The 25098-nt window shown below is 45.3% G+C and overlaps 1 protein-coding gene across 2 annotated transcripts in view; it reads right to left on the reverse strand.

Annotated features, from left to right (window-relative positions):
• Positions 1-25098, reverse strand: part of stard13b (StAR-related lipid transfer (START) domain containing 13b) — an 84253-nt gene that overhangs the window by 38737 nt on the left and 20418 nt on the right. Inside the window, exon 5 of one of the 2 annotated variants that reach the window (XM_056283782.1) lies at positions 23298-23328. In XM_056283782.1, the coding sequence (XP_056139757.1) occupies positions 23298-23328 (31 nt within the window). Of the gene's footprint in view, positions 1-1616; positions 1901-23297; positions 23329-25098 lie in introns of those variants that run through there. The other variant, XM_056283785.1, reaches the window with a different exon arrangement.

Below are 25098 nucleotides of genomic sequence, written 5' to 3' on the forward strand. Positions count from 1 at the left end.
CAGTGTGTACTTAAACGGCAAGTCAACATCACGCATCTGTAGTGTGTCAGATGCATTGCCAATCACTGAGATAGCCTACATGCGCAGACCTATAGATATAGTATGTAGAATAGAGTGTAAGATGACAGTGTAAAACACCCATATATCTGAGCACAGCCATGTCTGAGGCATCGGCCCGCGGACGCTTAAGAGTACTGCTGTGTTTTGAGGTGCACCTTGTACTGCCTGCTGTGTGTGGACAGCAGAAGCTCAGCACGTTGACATGGACACCGAAACCCACATGGCGATATGGAGGGAAGAACTACCACACTGAGCGGTTATTTGGTTGTTTTACTTCACCTGCTGGTGTCATTCTGACACTGCAAACGGCGTCCATCAAGCGTTTTTATTTATTTATTTTATTTATTTCTAGTCATCGCAACATAAATAATAAAGAAAACCTGCATCCCATCTCAAACCTTGTGACATCGAGTAGACTGATGGAAGACCCGAACGAGAACAAGAAAATAATAATAATTTAAAAAAGCCAAACTGGTCCTGCAGTCAAGTAATATGCTGTAAATCAAAGTACTCGTAATATACTGATTTGTGAACAATACATTCAAAATCACGTACACACCAAACGAGCACGGTGCTGCATAAAACGTGGATGTGCAGTTTATGGGTTAGATTAGCCTAATTGGCCTACACATGCAGGCTCAAGTTCAGGAAAGATTAATGAAAAAAATGCAAATTTTAAACATACGTAAGCTCTCGCTCATTCATAGGCATGTGCGCACGCGCATGTTCGTGCGCACACACACATGCACACTGCCTCTCTCACAACTCCATGTCCCACTGTTTTATTATTATTATTATCATGTGTGTGTGTGTGTGTGTGTGTGTGTGAACCTTTGCGACATTACTCATTGAACGTCATATGTTCAGCATGCTGCACATTAATAAGCTGGCTGGGGATTGCATCATCACTGTGGAAAGTTACGGACACGCTTGTAGGCTTTGTGGGGATAAAACACACAAAAAAGGGGGGGGGCAAAATCGTAAAAGATGATCATCACCAATAAGGTCCGTTTAATAATAACATCTGTCTAGTTTCGCAGTTGATTTGAGCCCCCCCCGTACCCCCCGACACCCCCCCCCTTCTCCAGCGGCAGCACGAATGACACTTTAGCCCCACGTAGTGGCAAATGTGACTCAGGCCGAGCGGAGGCGCTGTGTCTGACGACAGCACGCCGCTGCTCCGCTCCTCCGCTGCGACCAAAGGAAAACACTTGTGTACGACGCCACTGGACAGCAAAGACGAGGAAGAAGTTGCTGCTGTTTATTTGTAAGGATCCTCCATAAAAAAGAAAAGCATTATATCTGTATTCACCTGGGACGTTTGTTAGCGGCAGCTGGAACGTCGTGACACGAGCGCTGCTCAGAAATGAAAGCTGTCACATTTTCGACCCCTTCTCACAATGAATGAATGAGACTAGCGGCTCGTCGGGAGAGCTCGTTTCTGAGTTGCTTCGGTCGGCTTCATTCAGGGGGAATCAACACGTAAAATACCCCCCCACCCACACACACGCACACACACGTTATTGTTAGATATGAAGGAGGCACAGCAGACTGACCTGCGAGCCGTCGCTCCCTGACGCTTTTCCATAGTAAATCCCAAGCTTTGGACGTCGAGTGCCGCAGCTGCTGGCTGAAAGACCGCCTGAGTTTGAGTCTTGTCGAGTTTCGTTTGGATGTCATGGCAAAAAAACCTTAAAACAGGTCATAATAATAATCACGCTGATCCTCCTCTGCCGCGCGATCCGTTAGGTTTCCAACAGGAGCGTCTGTACGCGCTGTTCCTGGAGATCCTTAACAACTCACCTTGGCTGAAGTGGCCAACATCAAGCCAGCAAAGGAAAACAACAACCTGGTGTTTTGGTCTACATGTCCCGATAAGTTGTCCCCTCTCTTCCCGTCTTGTATTTGGAAAGAAGCAAGTAACGAACCAACTCAGCGGAGCTCACTGAAACCTCCGCCACAGTCCACACCAGATGTGTGGGTGTGTGTGCGTGCGTGCATGCGTGAGTGTGTGTGTGTGAGAGAGAGAGAGCGAGAGAGAGAGAGAGAGAGAGAGAGAGAGAGAGAGAGAGAGAGAGAGAGAGAGAGAGAGAGAGAGAGAGAGAGGGAGAGAGAGAGGGAGAGTTTGTGTGTGTGAGAGCGAGAGAAAGAGTTTGTGTGTGAGAGAGCGAGAGAGGAGCAAGTGTGTGAGAAGAGAGAGAGAGAGAGAGAGAGAGAGAGAGAGAGAGAGAGAGAGAGAGAGAGAGAGAGAGAGAGAGAGAGAGAGAGAGAGAGAGACTCCACGTAAATCCACATAGAAGTTTGCCACGGACCACTCCCCCTCCCACTTAGTTAGACTGGACCCTCTCTAGTCTCCTCTTAAATCATTATCACAGTACATTTGTAAATTGCTGACTTACATTGTTGTTGTTTGTTTGTGTTTTTTTCTACCTGATTACAAATAATTTCAGTGTACGTTAGAGAAGGTCAAAATGCTGCAGAAACAACGGCTAAGCCTCATTAACGTTTGTTGTGTCAATATCTTCATTTGACCCCCCCCCCGATTATGTAAAAGTCACTGGCAAACTGAAAACGATCAGACCTCAACTGAGAAGAATGAAATGATGCATTTGGTGTAGACGACCACAGAATATTTCTACTAATTGTTTTGTCTTGATTATTGTAAGAATTTCGTTCAGTTTCTCAACATCCATTCAGACAGCTCACAATGTAGGATTCGTGCAATCAATTAAAAACAACAACGTCGTGGTTACCAGGTGAGACTAGTTATAATGGTGTAGCGAATTCGGGGGACAACGCAACCACAGGAACTGCCCCGGCCGGGAAGCGAACCCGTATCGCCCGCACCGCAGGAGACATCGCGAACCGCTAGACTAAAGGGTCAGACCCGCCGGTTAGCGGCCAGCGTGTCGACTTATCCATGCACGTTACAATAGTTTCATTAGACACAGGTTCAAGGCAGAGACTCGTTGAAGTTTGATTAATGAACTAGTTCATTCAGTCAGTTTTGTGCGCCTGCTTTGACGCATATTATTATTATTATTATTATTCGTCATACTTGTTCCAATACTTGTTTTTCCGAACAAATGTCGCTGCGTGTGGTCTCGCAGCTCTAAGAAAGAAACCTGCAAAATATACATCAGCATGTGCGGTTCGACCGGGAACGGTGTGCCATGACGTTTCTTAGCGAGTCCAGTAACCATGGCGACGAAAATCGCAAAAATACTCCGAAAATTTCCCCACAGAAAAAACAATGGGAAGTCGTCGCGGAAGCCCAGCCCTCTAGAGAGCCACGTCACTTCGCCATAGTTTAACGTAGACACGTGGTTAAAACGTTAAACGGGCCCAAATACTTCAGGCTTTGTTGAGCGAAATCGATATTTTGATATCTAGGTAATCTATCGTATAGCGAAATTGCAGTTTAAGTGTTATGCTTCTTTTTTTGTAGACCGTTTCAGAGTTTATAGTGAGTGTGTATTTGGTGGAACGTTCATAGCTTGAGTGCGTCACACAGTGGCGGATCTAGAGATTGTTTCCTGGGGTGGCAAAGGGGTGGCAAGACTGTGTCCCAGAGGTGGCAGCTGCCACCCCTTGCCACCCTGTAGATCCGCGCCTGTGAGGGGGAGGGCGATTCTAAATCGGCGACTTCTGTTTGAGATGAGTTTGGTGCGGGTCTCGTTGACCTTCACCATGCATGTACATAAAATATACTTTAAAAACATATTATCTGATTTATAAATGGGGTGGCAACAGGGGTGGCAAGACTGTGTCCCAGAGGTAGCAGCTGCCACCCCTTGCCACCCTGTAGATCCGCCCCTGGCGTCACATGACACTTAACCGTCAACCCTGAAAATGTCCCCCCCAAAAATCCACTTTTAACCTCTTTTAATTCACAATTTCCAACTGTCAGGGACATTTCATATTTCAACACGTAGAGAAATGTCTCCTCTCTCCCCCAGTGTGACTCTCATGGTGACATGACTTACGGTTTTTAAATAAATCGCCTCCAAGCACAGAGTACAGAAGCAAACTCCCATAGACTGCCATGTTAAACTGAGCTCTCTGAAGTTCTTGTCAAAAACAGAGATAGCGGTCTGTATCCAGCGACAGCTACTCCACCATAAACAGGAGGTACGCATATAATACACCAGCGTCTTCACTCAAGCCTTGTGACGCTCATTATGAAAACACTTTCTTGGTACGACTCGTACCTTTCGTGCTATGAGGGCACCAAGCAGCAGGCACATTCAAAATCTCTCTCCAGAAATTTAAATTTCAGTTTATCGTCTTTCAATGGTATTGTATCAGGAAGAAATCCAGATATTTTCATATTGCAATAAACAATTCTAAATTCTAAAGTCACGATAATAAGAATCAGTGATGTAAATTTTCTCACAAAATTAGATCTATAATATTTGGAAGAATTTTTTTTTTGAAAATTAGTTTTTGTTTGATATTACACTATATGTACATTACCAAACAGTTAGCGTGGTGAAACCCATTTGGATTCTCAAATATGATATTTCTACTTAAGTAGGCAGATAATATATCACACTATCATATATAGTGTATATATCACACTATCATATATCATAGCGTGATATATCACACTATTCCGCTCCTCATTAGTTGAGCACTCACAACACCATTGACAGTTTCGGAAAAAAACGCTATATATATATATATATATATATATATATATATATATAGTGTAAAATAACCTATGATTATAGTGATAATCGACCGATGGAGAGAAGGATGCATTCTTCCTTTTCCGAAGAAAGGCAACCTCGGCCTACCTACAGACTACCGCTGGATCACACTTACAGCAATAGCAGCAAAGATATACAACAAGATGCTGCTAAACAGAGTACAGCATCTATTAACAACATTCTTCGTAAAACTCAAAATGAATTTCGCAAGAACAGATCAACAGTTGGTCAAATACTGACAGTTAGGCGAATCGTCGAGGGTGTAAAGGCAAACAATCTACCAGCTATAATTTTGTTTGTCGACTTTTCAAAGGCCTTTGAGTCGATCGACCGTGATAGAATGGAGAAAATCATGCTAGCTCACGGCCTTCCACAAGAAACTGTCGCAGCCATCATAAATTCGCTCTCCGGATGGAGACAGAGTTTTTTGATATGTGTTACAAGGTGACACGCTAGCACCATTTCTTTTTATTCTGTGTCTTGATTATGTACTAAGAACCTCCATTGACACAATCAAGGAGCTTGGCCTTACACTGAAGCCCAGGAGAAGCAGTCGACATCCTGCTCAAACCTTAACTGATATCGACTACGCAGATGATCTTGCCCTTCTCGCTGACAACATTGAGCATGTTACCTCGCTGTTGCACAATCTTGAAAATGCAGCAAAACAAGTAGGCCTCCACATCAACGCTAGGAAAACTGAATTCATCAGCTACAACCAAGAAGGAATCATCTCCTCACCAGATGGCCATAACATCAAATCTGTCTCGGAATTCACTTAATTGGGAAGCAACATTGAATCCACCGAAAGAGATGTGCAGCTTCGAATTGGAAAGACTTGGGGTGCCATTGAGGGACTTAACGGCATCTGGAAGACCACGTTACCAGACAAACTGAAGCGGGAATTTTTTCGAGCAACAGTTGAGTCCGTTCTCACTTATGGATCCTCTTCTTGGACCCTCACTAAACAGCTTGAATCCAAACTTAATGGGGCTTTCGCCAGAGTGCTGTGCGCTGCACTAAATGTATCCTGGAAGAAGCACCCTACGAAGAAGTGTCTCTATGGCAATATATCCGCCGTCTCAAACACTATCTGAGAATGAAGGGCTCGATTTGCAGGTCATTGCTGGAGCAGCAATGAAGAACTTGTAAGCGACACTCTGCTTTGGTCACCCAAACGTGGAAAGACATGTGGGGGAAGGCCTGCAAGAAATTCCATCAATCAACTTGTCGATGACACAGGCTGTCCATCTGAGGATCTTTCAGCTGCTATGCAGGATAGAGACGGGTGGCATGAGAGGGTCAGAGCCATCCGAGGATACTCAACCTGATGATGATGATAGTGATAATATATTTCCCACATAGACCAACAATAGAATGGACCTCTATTGCCCTCTGTTTGCCCTCTGTGTATGGCTGGAGTTACACTACAATTCATTCATGTCAGAATGGAGTTGTGATTTATATTGCAGGGTCACATAGTAAGACATGCAGATACCACAGGCCACTACATCTGACTGGTAACAATTTCAGCAAGCAGTTTTCAAGTTGCCCAGTCTGAAAGAGAAATTATGGGTATGCATGAAGCGGGTGAAACTAAAACATTAATATTAAAGTCTTAGGAAACTGCCTTTACTGCAAAAATATCCATCTTCATTCATAATATAATCCATTATTGGGACTTAAAATAGTATTCCTATCAAAACAAGTGAGCAAATCTGCTTGTGATCTAAAGTGTCACTTGTTTCAACAATTTTCACTTCCCCAGTTCTATTGCAGTAATCTGACCTCTTCTGCCTTCCCTACGGATCTAACATGAAAACATGCATGTGATACTGAGTTGCAAAGCAAGACTGAATCACCTCTCATTGGGATACTTCTTCATCTAAGAAAAACAAGAGTCCATGATTGCAACTGAGAGACTTGTTAAGTTGGACATTTTCGCAGTATTTCTCTGGGCTGCCAGAGTTTAAGCTTTGTCTGACATTACTTAAACATGTATCATTTCGTACAGATGGGACATCATTCGGGTTACACTTTCTAGAATAGGAAGAGGATACTTGAGATTGAACCTTCCCATGATGCCTTGTTTGATGAAAAAAAAAATTCCATTACAAAATAAATGTTTTACTTGAGGATGTGATTATTTTTCATCCACTTTTAAATCAACACGCACCCCTCACACAATGCTGAGAACTGGGAGGGATAACAACTCTTTCAGAGAGTCGTAAACCACACAAGGAATAAAAAAGCACAAGTGAATGGATTGTCATGGCTGTCTTGCTTTTGAGCTTTTCATGACTCAGTGGGTGGAACTCCTTCACCGGTGACCAGCATGCTGCTATTTTCAGCCCCACTTGTCCAGACCCCAATGGATAAAATGCAGCATGCAGGAAAGTAAAGCTGAGAGCATGTGTGCTTATACAAACACACACACACACACACACACACACAAACTTAGAAACCTATTACACTGGACTGTATGACCTTTTTTTTTTTAGCGTGAGAGCGGCCAGGCACCTTTTTGTGCAACGCATCAGAGCTGGGCAGACTATAAAGGAAAAATGCTTTCAACTGATGGATAGCAGTCTGTGAATTTAAAACAAAACTGAAACCAATTCCTCCTCGCAGCATGTGTGTATTTTACTTCTTAGTGAAGTGTGGGTGCTAACTTAAAACAGAGAGAAGGAAAGTTGAGAGGGGGGGGGGATTTTCTTCAAGAAGCTCCAAAACATTATTAGAAATCACCCGTCCTCCTCTCCATAATCCTTTGACTGACACTGAAAGCCAGGGGGGGAGAGAGGAGGAGGATGTACTAGTCTATTAGATGTCACTGTTGTAAACAAGGCATCCATTTCTCATTTCACGCTGGCTGACAAGGTGTGGAACCTGGGACAAATGGCCCCACCAAAGAGTGAAAGTGATTTTGGGGGGGGGGGGGCAACAGGTTCTGACCTCTTCGGACATGAATCACTGCAAGAGGTAAACAGTATGATGCTGGCCCCTGTCGTCCCTTTGTCCACCACCCGCTCCTAAACATCCTAAGCATGTGTACAATGAGGATTGCCGTCGCCTTGGTTGAAGACCATCACGGCGGTTGGACTGCGACTCAGAGAATGTTTTCCCTCCACTGACTCACTCACTTGTTTGTTTTGGCCAGGCCACTTCAGAAAGCGCTCATTTTCTCATTTCCCTTAAAAACTGGCACGATTTCAGAGACAGTTCAGAGTTTCTGTCCTCTCCTTCCTTTGTCTGTCTCCATTTCAAACGCACACAACACATGCACATGCTCATAAGCACACACACACACACACACGGGGGCTTTAACACACTTGCGCACTCGCACATTGACGCACTCACTGCATACAGAGATGCACACTCACCGCATACAGAGATGCACACTCACCCAAGTGAGCACACACACACACGGACACACAAACACACACACAAGCATTTTAGCATGTGTGCACTGACTCATTCCCCTTTGCTTGCGCACACACACGCATCTATGATACTTGCCATCCCGATTCCCGACTGTGTGTGTGCGTGTGTGTGTGTGTGTGTGTGTGTTGCCTATGTCCGGTGGCTGATGAGGAATGCTGCCCCATAGCTGCAGTGGGAAAATCCCAGATGTGAGGAAACTCAGCTCTTCTTTGCTATTGGGTCACGCTGTTGGCCGGGAGGTCCTACACCAGGCTCCTGGAATAGTCTGGGAGATTGCTCTTCCCAGCCTAATGGAAACAAGGCTCGGAGAGCTCTCCCCCCGGCCCCTTAAGGCTCGTCCTAGGCATGTGCTATAAATTTCCTGACCATATATTCCCAAACTGAGTTCATTTTTCCAGAGCAGCCACACATGTGGTGTGTATCTGGGTTTAGATTATGGGGTTTGGGAAGGAGGAGCTGTTCTCTGCAGAGGGAGTCCAGTCCCAATCCATTAAAGTGGCCACTAATTCTGTTTGCTTTAAGGACAGCCGTAAAGCCATGGTTTCCTTCTCAGCGTGGAGGCCGTTCTCCACGGAAACGTTCCTCTTCCCCGCCGACGACCAATTAGGTCAAGCCGACACTTGTGTTTTCCAAATGGAGACGCCGACGACGCGTTAAACGTGCAGATTTCCAACGACGGCTCGCCCTCCGGATAAACGCTGTGATCCTCGCCCACGTCTTCCTGCCGCGGCAGTGTTTGTTACATAACATACCTTGACATTCTCTGCAACGGCACTGAGCGGGGCAGAGGCACAAAACCCGGTTTCAAACCGCTTCACGACCATCAAACCCTTGCAGGAGAGCTGAGCAGACCTGGAGGGTGCAGAAAGAGGCCCGGACAACGTAAAGCGGCCGTGACAAGCGTACATGACTATTGTTTCGCTGTTGAAAAAGAGGAGAATGACAAAGCATGAAATGCTGTCAAGTTCGAATCCTTTAAAGACTCCATCGCCTATAAAAAAAAAAAAAACCATGGGAAAACATTTACGGTCCCGAACACCTGGTTTCTATTAAAGCAATACGGGTTTAATCACAGAAGCACTTTATTCCCTTGAACCCGCTCTCTTTTTTCCCTCTATTTCTCTCTCTTTCTCCCCTCTTTTTCACACACCAACACAGACACTGACACAAACACATACACCAACATGCACACATAGGCACTAACACAGAAATCAATTAGGAGGCGGATGTGGGAGATGTGAAATGTCTACCACATGGTCGAGGGATTTATTTTTTTATTTGTTATTTTTTTTAATGTCATTGTCAAGCAAGTTCAGCTTTGTCTCATTTTCTTTCGGGACTTTTTCACTGGGGAAAATAAGAGCGCGGGGCTAACACGACTACCTTGCCGGCTGCACCATTTGGCACGTTAGATGGATATCTGCTCCCGCTCCGAATGTGTGCCGAAGTGCCCTCACAGCAACACACCAAACGGAGCCGGTCTTTGTGTGTGTTATGTTTACATGCAACCCTCCACGGGATAACCTACACAACCATGCACAGCTAAATGGGGACCGGATGTTAAATCGACTACATGCTACAATGACCTTTAAACTCATGAACGTCTACACAAAAGGGAACAACAGTTATGAACAGACTTCTCTCCCTGACAAACAACCAACAACGAAAGAATAAGTGGTGCTTAGAAGTAAAACCAGCACTTCATACCGTGACTTGACAGTGTAGGGCGCTATCTGGGGCCGACTCACTTCTGTCTCTGCAGAGGGGCCCCCCTTTCTCTCTTTCTACTCCTCTGTCCCTCTGTGTTTCTGTCCAAAAAAAAATGTTCAATTATACATGCATGTGAACACCTGCATACTTGCAAAGCACCCACACGTGCACACACACCATCCATGCACACGTACACGCACACACACACATACTCACAAATCTATACTTGTGGGGCCCACCATTGACTAGTCCTTAGCCCTAACCTTAACCACGCAAACTACATGCCTAACCCTAACCCTAATTCTAACCTTAACCCTAAAACCAAGTCCTAACCCTAAAATAGATCCTTTTACTTGTGGGGCCCCATAAAATGGTCCCACAAGGTAGGTGGCTTCTGGTTTTTCTATCCCAATGGGGACCAAATGTCCCCATTAGGATAGAAAAACATGGTACACACACACACGTATGCACACACATGCATGCAGACATGCGCACACATATGCACGCACACACACGTATGCACACACTTGCATGCCCGCACACACACGCACACACGCACACACACACACACACACACACACACACACACACACACACACACACACACACACACACACACACACACACACACACACACACACACACACACACACACACACACACACACACAAATACACACACAAAGACATGCAACTGATAGCTGAAGGTGTTCTGACACGGTCTGTGTCACCTACATCATCAACAGCCATGTGTTAAATGTAAAAGGTGAAGCCAAATATGCAACAACAACAAAAATTGAAAAAAAATACTTTCACAAATTTGGATTCATTCGTTTTATACTGCTTTTATAAAACACACAACAATCAGAAATACATTCATTTTACAGCTTTAGGACCACTTATCCTGATCTTGTTCATCAACGACATTCAAAAAGAGAAAATAAATGAAGTGTGCAGGCTGTTCTGGATAAAGCTGATCTACCCATGTCCAAATGATCAGCGGTAACTTTCAAATTATCAGCCGAGGCACGGTACAGACGTTAAAACTGAAGCACATCCAAACCCCACCGGGCCGCGGAGTTTAAACGCCAGCGAGCAGGATGTCTGCTCCCTCTCCTTTTCTTCTATTGCGCTTTGATAATCGGGCCAAATTGTTTAATCAGTTCTAAAAACCACAAAAGAAAGCTCCACCGGTACAGTGCCCGAGGACACAGCCTCTTTTTATTGGAGTGGTGTGCTGTTTGGTGTGGTGTGCTTTTTCTTCTTTTTGTCCTCCATTTATCTGGGTCCAGGTGTAAATAGAGGCCAGTGTAAATCTCCAGCAGCATGTTACCACACGGTTTTGCTTCAGCGCAGGAGCACACAGTGTACGTGTGAGAGCCCTCACCCAGACTCAGCCAACCAAAGGATGGGGAGGCGAGGGCTGCTGGCACCAAGCAGGCCGTCTGGAAGCACAAACGCCCTGCCTCCCTGCAACATCTGGAGCCTCTGCGGTTTACATGGGAAAGATGGGAGGCCACCGAGAGAGCCAATGCGGTTGCTGTATCAAAACTGACCCCGCAGAAATGTTCTTCGGTTGAATGTAGGAGAAAAAAAAAACAAAAAAAAACAACACAGTGTGTATGTGTGCATGAACACAAGGGGATCACAGAGTGGACCGTGAGACTCAACAAATGTTTACACAAGGACAGACACATAGTATTGTTTAATATTACCCTTGGTGGAATGCCCACAACCCACAATGATAGGCACAGATGGGAGTGCACATGTACACACACACACACACACACACACACACACACACACACACACACACACACACACACACACACACACACACACACACACACACACACACACGCACAGTAGGGCTGGGCATTATTATATCGATAATTTATCAATATGGTTTTATGACACTAGATATTGTCTGGGATTTGGGATATCGTAAGATCATTACATGGCATAAGTATTGTCTTTTAAAGGGAAGGTTTACAAGATGGTAGTGAGACCAGCTATGTTGTATGGTTTGGAGATGGTGGCACTGATGAAAAGACAGGAGGTGGAGCTGGAGGTGGCAGAGTTGAAGATGCTAAGATTTTCATTGGGAGTGATGAAGAAGGACAGGATTAGGAACGAGTATATTATAGGGACCACTCAGCTTGGATGGTTTGGAGACAAAGCAAGAGAGGCAAGATTGAGATGGTTTGGACATGTGTGGAAGAGAGATGCTGGGTATATTGGGAGAAGGATGCTGAATATGGAGCTGCCAGGGAAGAGGAAAAGAGGAAGGCCAAAGAGGAGGTTTATGGATGTGGTGAGAGAGGACATGCAGGTGGCTGGTGTGACAGAGGAAGATGCAGAGGACAGGAAGAAATGGAAACGGATGATCCGCTGTGGCGACCCCTAACGGGAGCAGCCAAAAGTAGTAGTAGTAGTAGATTGTCTTTTCCTGGTTTTAGGCTGCATTACAGTAAAGTGATGGAATTTTTTAAACCTAGAACAGCTAGAACAGTCGGGGCGTCCAGGTAGCTTAGCGGTCTATTCCATTGCCTACCAACACGGGGGGATTGTCGGTTCGAATCCCTGTGCTACCTCCGGCTTGGTCGGGCGTCCCTACAGACACAATTGGCCGTGTCTGTGGGTGGGAAGCCGGATGTGGGTATGTATCCTGGTTGCTGCACTAGCGCCTTCTCTGGTAGGTCGGGGCGAATGTTCGGGGGGGAGACTGGGGGGAATAGCATGATCCTCCCACACGCAACAGCCTCCTGGTGAGACTCCTCACTGTCAGGTGAAAAGAAGCGGCTGGCGACTCCACGTGTATCGGAGGAGGCATGTGGTAGTCTGCAGCCCTCCCCGGACCGGCAGAGGGGGTGGAGCAGCGACCGGGATGGCTCAGAAGAGTGGGGTAATTGGCCAAGTACAATCGGGGAGAAAAAAGGGGGAAACCCCCCCCCCCCAAAAAAGAACAGTTAGAAAAGTCTGGTATAATTTGCATTGATCCACTTAGTTATTATATAAGCATAACTGATGATTATTTATCAAAAATGTTTTGTGAAAGTGCCAATAGTCATCCCCACAATATCGTCACAATATCGATATCGAGGTATTTGGTCCAAAAATATCACGATATTTGATTTTGTCCATATCACCCAGCCCTAACAAACACACGCGCAGACACATACACACATCGTGACACCCTATACTTGTGAGGCCCCTCATTGACTATATTCATTCCCAAGCCCGTAACTCTAATCTTAACCATCATAACTACATGCCTAACCTTAACCATTACCCTAACCTTAACCTAATCCTAATTCTAACCTTAACCCTAAACCCAAGTCCTAACCCTAAAATAAACCCTTTTCCTCATGGGGACCCATAAAAAGTCCTCACAAGGTAGGTGGTTTCAGGTTTTTGCATCCTGATGGGGACATTTGGTCCCCGTTAGGGTAACAAAAAAAACCTGGTGTACACACACACACACACACTAACACTCACACAACCACTCACCCAAACGCACATGCACATAAAATTAGATAAAGGGAGGTTAGCCTGTTTACCGATTAGGTAGAAGCCGGTGCCAGTGCTTGAAGTGGTGTGGCCCTTCCTACCCCTCCCCCCCCCCGGCCTGCTCATTACTCCTTACACTTAATCTTGTCTCGGCCTCTGTTCTCAGCTGGCAGCTGAGCACCAGACCAACCTGCTAGCCTTTTGTGTCGCTTCACGCATACAAACAGCGCCTGCAGTCCTGTGACCAGCCTGTCTCCTGACAAGGCTGCCCACAGCTCCCGCCGCCGAGTTTACAAAACCCAGACCTGAATTCCTACAACACACCTACACAACTGTGTACACACACACACACACACACACTCCCACCAGTCTTTTAAGACTTTCACTTCACTCGTCCCGTGGAAGTTGTTCCTCAAAGGGTTTATAGGCGGCCTCTTTTCCAAAAGGTGGCATGGATGTAATAGGGACTCTGAACAATAAAAAAATGTCTCCTTGTTGAAAACGGCACATAAAGCTGGCACACAATATAATTACACAATATAACTTCGGTGTAAACGGCTACATCCACAAACGACGCACTGTCGCACAATCGAATGAGAAAAATCCAGGCCAGGCGATAAATCCAACCCCACGCATGATGAGGGTTGCCAGACGCTGACGATGACCTCACCGAATCCAAGTCCCTTCGAGGGACTAATAACTAGCATTATGTCCTGGTCTATTTTAGACGGCTGAGATAATTGCAATGAAAATGTTGAAATCGCAGTGAAAAACGTGGAAAGCTTTAGTTTCTCAAATGTTTTCACAACCTTGACAAATTACTGTATATACAGAGGAAAGTCTAGAAATACTACCAGGCCTTCTTCTTCTTTTTTCTTCTTCTTCTTCTTCTTCGTCTCCTTTCAGTCAAACAGCCGAGTTTGGCCCCTGCACTCAGGAAACCACAAGTCATTTTCCATCTTTCCACGTGTGGAATTTTTCATGCACTAGGCATGCCAGCAGTGCCCTTAACAGTCTAAAATGGATCTACAAAATGATGACCCGCTTATAAATTTAACACATGATGTCATGGATCTGGCACCTGTTAGCCAATGGCTAGGAGGGGAGTGAAAATAACGGTATGATTTAAATTTAAAAAAAGTGTTTGTTTTTTGTTTTTTTTTGTTCGTGCTGCAGACTGAGGCGGGCCTCAAGCGGAGACCCTGCACGCTGTCTTTAAATAGTCACAGAGAAGATGAAAATGCTTGGTCATACTCAAATATAGCGGTGGAAAATCTGAGCCATTGCCCTCGCCTCCCAACGACATGACCGCCTCGAAGATACAACGCACAACTCTCTGGGCACGACTGTAAGAACGATTCATTCAGACATCTGACCTCAAACCCAGCTTCTCTCGCCCACTGATATACTACCGTGATGCCTTGCTCATGCCTTCCCCTTCAGGAGGAGGTCGCTGGTCGCCATCGTCCATTAATGCAGTCAGGCCATTATACTCTGAATCTTTGACACACCTCATCCCATCACTTTGGAAGTCTTATCAGGACAATTATCCCCCTCTTCCAAGCCACCTCGGTCGCTGCTCCACCTCCCCTGCCGATCCAGGGAGGGCCACAGACTACCACGTGCCTCCTCCGATACACGTGGAGTCGCCAGCCGCTTCTTTTCACCTGACAGTGAGGAGTTTTGCCAGGGGGACGTAGCGCATTGGAGGATCACGCTATTCCTCCCAGTTCTCCAGCCCCCCCTCAACAGGTGCCCTGACCGACCAGAGGAGGCGCTCGTGCAGCGACCAGGATACATACCCGCGTCCGGCTTCCCACCCGCAGACACAGCCAACTGTGTCTGTAGGGACACCCGACCAAGCCGGAGGTAAGACGGGGATTCGAACCGGCGATCCTCGTGTTCGTAGGCAACCTGTGTCGGTAGGCAACCAGATCTAATGCTGACATCAGAAAACAAATGCATCATGAAAACAACAGTGAGGTAAGAATCACAGAAGGGCCGGGTAACAAAACAGACCAAATATCCATTTTCATAGCTCATAGCACATCCAAAGCAACATCTGATATTAATATAACCCTTCGCCCCCCCCCGTCCTTTGTTGTATGCGCTCTGATTACAATGATGCGGGCTATTTCCTCGTGCAATGGCACGGGGGCCGCGTGATATGTGTGTTGTGTAAGGACCACGGTGTCTGACAGCCTGAGACGGGCCTCCAGAGACACAGACAGCGCAGAGAGAGACTGCAGCTGTCTGGGGTCACGGGCAGCATCCACTGGGAGACAGCGACCTGGGGTGAGATGGGGGCCTGGGCCTGGGAGAACAGCTGAACAGCGCCGGAGATACAGATACAGATACACACACACACACACACACACACAGCAGACGAAGAAAAAGAGAGGAAAAAGAAGACAGTCCTGCTGAAACGCACTCACAGCCTTGGGCATTGTATGATATCCACTGGCGGGTCTTCTGTAACGGGGCCTGTGATTTACAGTATACAGGACTGTTGCTTACAGGTCCCACAAAGGAGGCATTTCATAGAAAAAAGATGAATGTGCACACTGACTGATCCCGTGTTGTGGGAGTCATGGGAAAATGTTCGGCCGCAATAATTCAAAATCATCAGAGCCTTTTTAACATTTTTGGGGTTTTTTTATGTGACACCGACACTATCTAATACACACATTATTTGGCAGATTGATTTTATCACTTGAAACAAACAACTAATGTCATTACAAAACCCACTTACACACAAAAAATAAAGTTCACGACAACTCATTTTGTTTGTCTATCTATATGTATTTCGTTTACAGTACCGTTCACATTGACGCCACATAGTCAATGTTGCTGCCACTGCCATGACTCTCAATGGGAAAACCTGAGGGTTGGATGGGAGTGGCCCCGCAATGGGAACCAGTAAGACCAGCAGGGTGTCTCCAGGTGACCTTTAACACAAACGCCGATAAAAAACCGGCGGCCCCTTAAAAAGTTCTCCAAACAAAACTTCTCCCTATACCCTCCCTTCTCGTTTCCTCTGGAGCGCTTCCCAAGAAGTCATTCGCACCTTTGTGAGAGGGCCATAGGGCACCACTAAAAGGAAGAGGGTTTCCCAGGGATTCAGAGTTTCCGCTTCGTTTTTCTTATAAACACTGGTGGGAGATTTCTACAGCGAAAGCAGACTAGCGCATTTATTCGGAGAGAGGGTTACTTTAAATGCCTACTGTCCAGTGTTGTAGTACTCGAGTCCAGAACTCAGACTCGAGTTCTGATTTTCAGGACTCGTGACTCAACTTGGACTTGAGCACCGATGACTCGGAGTCGGACTCGAGCATTGACTGCATTTGGACTCGAAAGTTGGAGATGAGGACTCGGACTTGTTAATTGATAAAGACTTTTTTTGTTAGTTTTTTGTAATAGGCCCTAATAATGTGGCATATAGCTATATTAATACCATAACACTGATCACCACATTCTAATGGAATGTGGTGATCAATAGCTTTGTTATGGTGCCAGAGTGGAGCACTGGAGCCCATCTTAGAACTCGACTCAGACTCAACCTTGATGACTCAGACTCAGGTAATGGGGACTTGACTCGGATTCTTCTTTGGGGACTTGGACTTGAACACTGGGGACTCGAGACTCGACTCGGACTCGAGGTTTAGTGACTCGACTACAACACTGCTACTGTCTAATTGAAAGGCAACAAAGTGGACGGTCGTGGCCTGACAGAACCAGGCCAGAGGGCTGTTTAAGCCTCAACTGTGTCATGTTATCATAGTCACCCCCAGACGCGGATTTGGACAGGTGATGTCCGTCATATGAAGGAATGTGACCGTTTGAGGACACATCCGTTCAACATAACTCCTGGTCTCTGGTGAGATGCTGTAACCCCCGTCCCCCTTTCTCTCTCTCTCTCTCAGGAGAGGTTTTCAAAGACAGCCTGTTTGTCTTTGGTCCCAGCTCCATGGCAGCACATTACAGACGTGTCACCTTGGTTAATTTTCTGATCAGTCAGGCAAAAAGGAGCGTTTGGCTTAGCAGAAGAAACAAAATGAAAGGCACCGGGTCCACAGATGCTACACTCATGTTCAGGGTTCTAGTGGCTGCTCGGCTGAAAATTGAGTTCACGTTTTTCAGAATGATTTCAGACTTGGAAGAATTTGTTTCTGTTTGGGGACATGGAGATGTTCTGTGCACTGTAAAAACCAACTGCTTCTTCATTTCTGAAAAGGGGGAGGTCTACATCTTTTGTTTTTGCTGCGTATGGGGATTGTTGTTCAATATGTATATGAATATCTGTGTTAATACTCCTGTTATTTTAAAGTGAATGGAAAATTGGACTATTAAAGACTTGGTTAAAGGTCAAAAAAAGGTCTCTCTCTATCTCTCTGTCTGTCTGTCTGTCAGTCGCTCTCTCTCACTTTCTCTCTCTATGTCTGTCTGTCTGTATGTCTCTCTCTCTCTCTCTCTCTCTCCATCTGTCTGTCTGTCTGTCTGTCTCTCTTTCTCTCTCTCTCTCAGTCTCTCTCTTGCACTCTCTGTCTGTCTGTCTCTCTCTCTCAATGATCTGAAATAATTTTGATACTGACATACTACACTGCTCAAAAAAATAAAGGGAACACATAAGCAATGCAATGTAGCTCCAAGTCAATCACACTTTTGAGATATCAACCTGTCCAGTTAAGAAGCAACACTGATTTGTGAATCAATTTCACCTTTTGGTAAATTGTCTAATTTCCACCAGGTGGAAATTAGACAATTTGCAAGACAACCCCTATAACAGGAATGGATTTGCAGGTGGTGGCCACAGACCATTTGCCTGTCCTCATCTTTTCTGGCCGATCTTTGGTTAGTTTTTCATTTTGCTAGTGCCCTCAACACTAGAGGTGGCATGAGGCGGTATCTGCAACCTACAGAAGTTGCTCAGGTAGTGCAGCTCATCCAGGATGGCACATCAATGCGTGCTGTGGCAAGAAGATTTGATCTGTCTCCCAGCACAGTGTCCAGAGCATGGAGGAGGTACCAGGAGACAGGCCAGTACACCAGGAGACGTGGAGGGGGCCGCAGGAGGACAACAAACCCACAGCAGGACCACTATCTGGTCCTTTGTGCAAGGAGAAACAGGAGGAGCACTGCCGGAGCCCTACAAAACGACCTTCAACAGGCCACTAATGTGCAGGTTTCTGCTCAAACAGTGAGAATCAGAATGCATGAGGATGGTATGAGGGCCCGACGTCCACAATTGGGGCCTGTGCTCACAGCCCAACACCGTGCAGCCCGATTGACCTTTGCCAGAGAACATCTTGGTTGGCAGATTCGCCATTGGCGCCCTGTGCTCTTCACAGATGAGAGCAGGTTCACACTGAACACATGTGACAGACGTGAGAGAGTCTGGAGATGCTGTGGAGAACGTTCTGCTGCCTGCAACATCCTCCAGCATGACCGGTTTGGCGGTGGGTCAGTGATGGTCTGGGGAGGCATATCCTTGGAGGGCTGCACAGACCTCTACGTGCTAGCCAGAGGTACCATGACTGCCATTAGGTACCGGGATGAGATCCTCAGACCCATTGTCAGACCATATGCTGGTGCAGTGGGCCCTGGGTTCCTGCTCATGCATGACAATGCTCGTCCTCATGTGGCCAGAGTGTGTCAGCAGTTCCTGTATGTCGAGGGCATTGATGCTATGGACTGGCCTGCACGTTCCCCAGACCTGAATCCAATCGAGCACCTCTGGGACATCATGTCTCGTACCATCCGCCAACGCGATGTCGCACCACAGACTGTCCAGGAGTTGACCGATGCCCTGATCCAGGTCTGGGAGGAGATCCCTCAGGAGACCATCCATCGTCTCATCAGGAGCATGCCCAGACGTTGTAGGGAGTGCATACAGGCACGTGGAGGCCACACACACTACTGAGCCTCATTTTGAATCGTCTTGAAGAATTTCCACAGAAGTTGGATCAGCCTATGTTCTCATTTTCCACTTTGATTTTGAGTATGATTCTGAATCCAGACCTTAATGGGCTAATGATTTTGATTTCCATTGATCATTCTTAGGTTATTTTGCTCTAAACACATTCCTCTGTCTAATAAATAAAGATTTTCAGCTGAAATATTTCATTCATCGAGGTCTATATTGTGTTTTTAGGTGTTCCCTTTATTTTTTTGAGCAGTATACATCACAACATCCACTTACATACACAACACTGAACTGTTCGGTCATGTAAATGTTTACTTGTTTTCAAATTATACACACTTAAATATTTCAGACCTCATTTTGTGAGAAATTTTAGGCAATAGATTCTTGTTAATATGAATTTAGACAAAATAAAATTGTGTATCGCATTATGACACTACCCGAATTTCAGCCCGATGTAATTATTGCCCAGCCCTATATAAAAACATAACCCATTCATTATTTTTTTATAACCCATTCATTTTAAACATATCTGTGAGCACATCAGTCCTAACAAAGTAGACTGAATAATGACCAAACAAGTGTATTTTTGCGTATTAGCAGCCCAGACAGATAAATGGGGTCCTATTCCTCTGTCTGTATATCTGACAGGGCCCTGACTACTGGTTTACTATGGACCGTTCAACACTGCAGCATCACCACAGTCTCATTAGACCTTTGATTGATGTCATTTATGGCGGCAGGTTTTATGAAGATGAACATTTCTGCCTCCCCTCACCAGAGGAAGCCATTCATTTCCACACCACCATCAGGGACGTAGGGAACAGACATCCATACACATCATGTCGTCTGAGACTAACCCACATTTAGAGAAGACTGCTCTAAAACATGACGGGATGTTCTCAAAAAATAAACACATGAGAGGGAGGATAGGGATTTTTTTTTCCCAGACATACCAAATTTTCCCTGAGCGTGTCCGTATGGGGCTGCAGGATAGGACGCTGAGCTTTTAGCTTTTGTTGAAAAACTAACAACTGAAAACGAAAAAAAAATCAAGCGGGGCAAAGGGACAAGCGCTTTTCCGTGAATTCCTTATTGAGATAACAAAGTCACAAATACCGAGTGTTTGAAAGTCCCTAAACTATTTTAGGAGCTTTTCTCGTTCCCCATGGCGAGGTGTTTATAATCAATCTAAGCTAATGCTAAATAAAACAAGTGGTCGTAGGGGAGAAGAATCAACAAGCTGAACATAAAACCTGGAAACAGTGCACACAGAACACTGGATTATGAGCTCAAATTTATTTGTAGGCTAAGCAGATTATTAAACTTGACCCAGCAAACACGTCATTACCTTGATGCATAAATGTCTTTCAACGACAATATCCACTACATATTGCTGGTTTAGACTTCCCATTAATAATTAATACATTACATGATTAAATTAACATAATTAGAATCATTAGGACAACTGTCATAGTTTCATTTCTGGTCTAAGCGGACACCAAATCTACTCACAAACCTGCAAAGATTTAGATGGTATCATATTGTAAATTACAAGCTGCAAATATAAATATGTATGCGGAAATATTTAAAAAAAAAGACACACTATATACCCTATTTGTGTCACTTATTTTATATTGTATTTCAAACTTGTGCAGCACTTAGGTTCAACTATGGTTGTTTTAAATGTGCTATATAAATAAACTTGACTTATTATTCAGAAAGTGTGAGCTTACAAAATGTAATGTGCATGCACCGATGTGCATCACAGCTGACATCGCAGGTTGTGATCCTGCTCATACATACACCAAACACTGTTTTTTTTTTAAAGTGATTTTACCTCATATGCAAACTCTGACATGTGATTCATCTTAGCGTGTGCACGTGGGTTGTCTCTGCATGTGTGTGACTGTGCGCCTGTGCACATGAGAGCGCTGGAAAGCCACTGCAAGGCATTCACGCTAAGGAGCGCCAAGCGTTTTAGTCACCCCAGCTTTGCTATTCGGGGTCCGGTTCCAAAGAATGTGCTTTTCTCCACTGGACAATGTCATCATAATAAGGTGAACGCTGCTGTTACGGTCGATACCATAGACCATCTGGCCCCCTCATAACGGGGTCGTAAATGAGGTCTCCTTAGCCCAGCTGTAAAATACGAGCTGGGAGAATAGTACCTCAAGACCCTGACTCTCTGCCAGCTTTGTCCTTTTCACAGCGTTATCATCCTCAGGGTTATATTAGACTCGTTCAATCGAAAACATATGGTGACTCGGTGATGCCTAGATAAAATTGACAGCGACGCTGACATTGGGCCGCTTCGTTTGAGCCAAGATATTCAGTTAAAAGAAAATATGGCATACCCAAAAACCACGGCGTTAAAAATATATTGTGCGCCATTAAGAAATAAACACAGATTGGGAAAACCATAGAGACGCATGCCTTTTAAAGAATCTAATGATTGCACTGACGTGTTTTGACATGAGTGTTGGAATTATCGTCCTTTGCCGTTCGCACTCCCGCTCAGGATCTCCAAAAATTACAAATGACCACCAATCAAACACTGTTCCCATCTCATCGTCTCATACGTGCTACAAGACCACACATTAGTCGACTAATGCATGAAGGTGCGACGGAATTTTTCCAGACCCTTTACCAGACCACTTGTGCAGCACCATCATGCACAACAGAGGTCATGGAAGAGTGCAACCTGAGCCTAAAATGGCATCTACCCAAATCCCGCAGCTGCCCCCAAGGGCCAAATCACGCCAGGCCAAATATTTCCCCTCAGCAAAACAGAAACAATGATTTGGCATGCTTCCTAATTTTAACTGCATCCCGCCAAGTTACCAATATAAAGTAGGCCTTTTAAAATAAGACACTGTATGCTTGGAAATTCTCTGGGCACTGGCCGGGAGGGAACCAACTGACACCTGTCGCCATCCTTCTCATTCACATTGTCTAAGGCCTGAGTAATGCCGGTGCCACCCTGTAAGCCAGAACACTCTGGTCCCTTGCAGGATCAGCTTGCGTGAAGGCCTTGACGCTAACCCGGACACTTCTGTGGCACTGCATGAAATTCAGTACAGAGTGGGCATTTATCATAGCACTGATCATGTAACTACACACCGAGAGTGGAAGGATTCCTCCGGAAACCAAGCTCTGCGGTCACCAAGGCAAAGACCTAGTTATGATATGCTCTGTTTATTGAATAAAAGACAAACATGAGACATTTTTATAGTCAGTGTGCCTCTGATGGTGACTGTCCACAGAGAAGCAGTTTTTAAGATCAGCAGTTTCTTTAAAAGCGATGTCAGTTTAGAGATGCATTTTTTACATGAACCACAGATATCACAGAAAACAGTAAATGACTAAAATGTATTTGAAGTTTCCTCACAGCAAATAACATGAAAATTGTTTTTGAGTAACTTTTTTTTATTTTTTTTGGGGGGGGGGTTCCACCTTTTTCTCCCCAATTGTATCCGGCCAATTACCCCACTCTTCCATACTGTCCCGGTCGCTGCTCCACCCCCTCTGCCGAACCGTGGAGTCGCCAGCCGCTTCTTTTCACCAGGGGGACGTAGCGCATGGCAGGATCATGCTATCCCCCCCTGAACAGGCGCCCTGATCAACCAGAGGAGGCGCTAGTGCAGCGACCAGGACACAGACCCACATCCGGCTTCCCACCTGCAGACACGGCCAATTGTGTCTGTAGGGACGCCCGACCAAGCCGGAGGTAACACGGGGATTCGAACCGGGATCGTCGTGTTGGTAGGCAACAGAATAGACCGCTATGCTACCCGGACGCCCCGAGCAACGTATTCTGATGTATAAAATCACCCTTTGCTACATGAACAGGCCCTTTTAGCTGTGTAGTTGGATAATAGGTACAAATGTAAACGTGTTTGCGATTGAACAAATTAAAGAGACATTAAAATGAAGCCTTACCTGGCCCTCCACTGGTGACCTTGCTGAACATCTACAAGACAAAAAAAAAAGAAAGAAGAAATGTTAGTCACTGCCACACTGTAGTATATCTTGATTGCACAAGGAGAGAGCAATAAATATTTTCAGACATCTTAGTCACTGATTATTTTGGCAGAATGAACTTGAGATCCATCATTACGTAACGAGGTAAATCACCACAACAAAGGAACAACACACAACACAAGGGATGTTAAGTGATGACTCAGAGGTAACAGAGCAAAAGCTTTACACAGTTTGACTGGCTACCAAGATGTGCAGCTCTGCAAAACTGAGAAAAATACTTGACATTGCCCTCGTGGCTGTGAAGGACATTTACAGAGCATGCCTTCAACGCCTTAATCCAAAACTGAGGGAGGTCTATCTCCGCTTCTCTCCTTAATGAAATTATTGCCTAAATGACAAAGGTCCCTTGGGAATACCTAGCAACAGCAGCATGATTTAGAGGCCATTATCTCTGTTGCTCAGTGGGCTGAAAATGGTGGTCATGCTTATCATTACATTAGCGATACCCAGGAGGTTTCATTTAAAATCCTGACTGCAATCCCAGTTTACCGTGAGTCTCTAGTCACCAGAGTCTAGTGTGTTCTGCTTAACATCTCAGGAACTGAACTATCCCAAAACATTCCAAGACTTTAATCTCTCACTTGATTAAATTACGTTCGGTTTCCGTGGTACGCAACTGTTGTTTTAGCGTTATCTCTCAGGAAGTACTGCATCATTTTATAATGGTGCACCTTAAAGAGGTGGCAAACCTTTACACAGACTTTATGCACTGAAAACTTTCTAGCATTTCCCTGGGGTGGTAAAACTGATTGCCCTGCTGATAAATTCAACAAAAATGCACACGCACACGCTCTATTTAAGGGATAAAATCAAAACGTTTTCTTTCTTCTTGGGTAAAATGCATGTTAAACCCCAGGGGGGCTGTTCGATGTAGGTGTACCAAAAAACCTGCATTGACAGTACTATTGACAATTAATCGTGCTGGCTCCATCTATCTGTCTGTCAATATACCAGAGGTGTGCTGGTACACCTAAATCAAACAGACCCATTATCAATTTCATTAGCTGCAGCTGTGTTTATCTTGTTATGCTAACATCACAGAGTACCAAGACCAACCTGCTATGTTTTTAACCTTTAAATGTTTTTGGCTGGAGCAGACCCCAGCAGGCCGGCCCTAAAAATGTGAATGTCCTTTGTAACTGCCCAATTTGTTCTGTGCGTGTGCCACGTTGTTCTACGCATGTCTCATGTTGTTCTACGCATGTACCATGTTGTTCTACGCGTGTGCCATGTTGTTCTACGCGTGTGCCATGTTGTTCTACGCGTGTGCCATGTTGTTCTATGCATGTGCCACATTGTTCTACTCGTGTCTCATGTTGTTTTACGCATGTACCATGTTGTTCTACGCGTGTGCCATGTTGTTCTACGCGTGTGCCATGTTATTCTACGCGTGTGCCATGTTGTTCTACGCATGTGCCATGTTGTTCTACGCGTGTGCCATGTTGTTCTATGCATGTGCCATGTTGTTCTACGCGTGTGCCATGTTGTTCTATGCATGTGCCATGTTGTTCTACGCGTGTGCCATGTTGTTCTATGCATGTGCCATGTTGTTATTGTTGGTTTACGCAGGCACAAGGTAAGCATGGTTAAGGTTAGGGTTAAGTTGAGGTTGGGACAAATCGGGTTTTTGGTTTAGAGTGACTGAGTGAATGAGTTAAACAATTGGGCCTACATGAGTGGTCGGCCAACCAACGACGTC

This window comes from Lampris incognitus, chromosome 7 (assembly GCF_029633865.1).
Source record: "Lampris incognitus isolate fLamInc1 chromosome 7, fLamInc1.hap2, whole genome shotgun sequence".
Classification (NCBI taxonomy): Eukaryota; Metazoa; Chordata; class Actinopteri; order Lampriformes; family Lampridae; genus Lampris; species Lampris incognitus.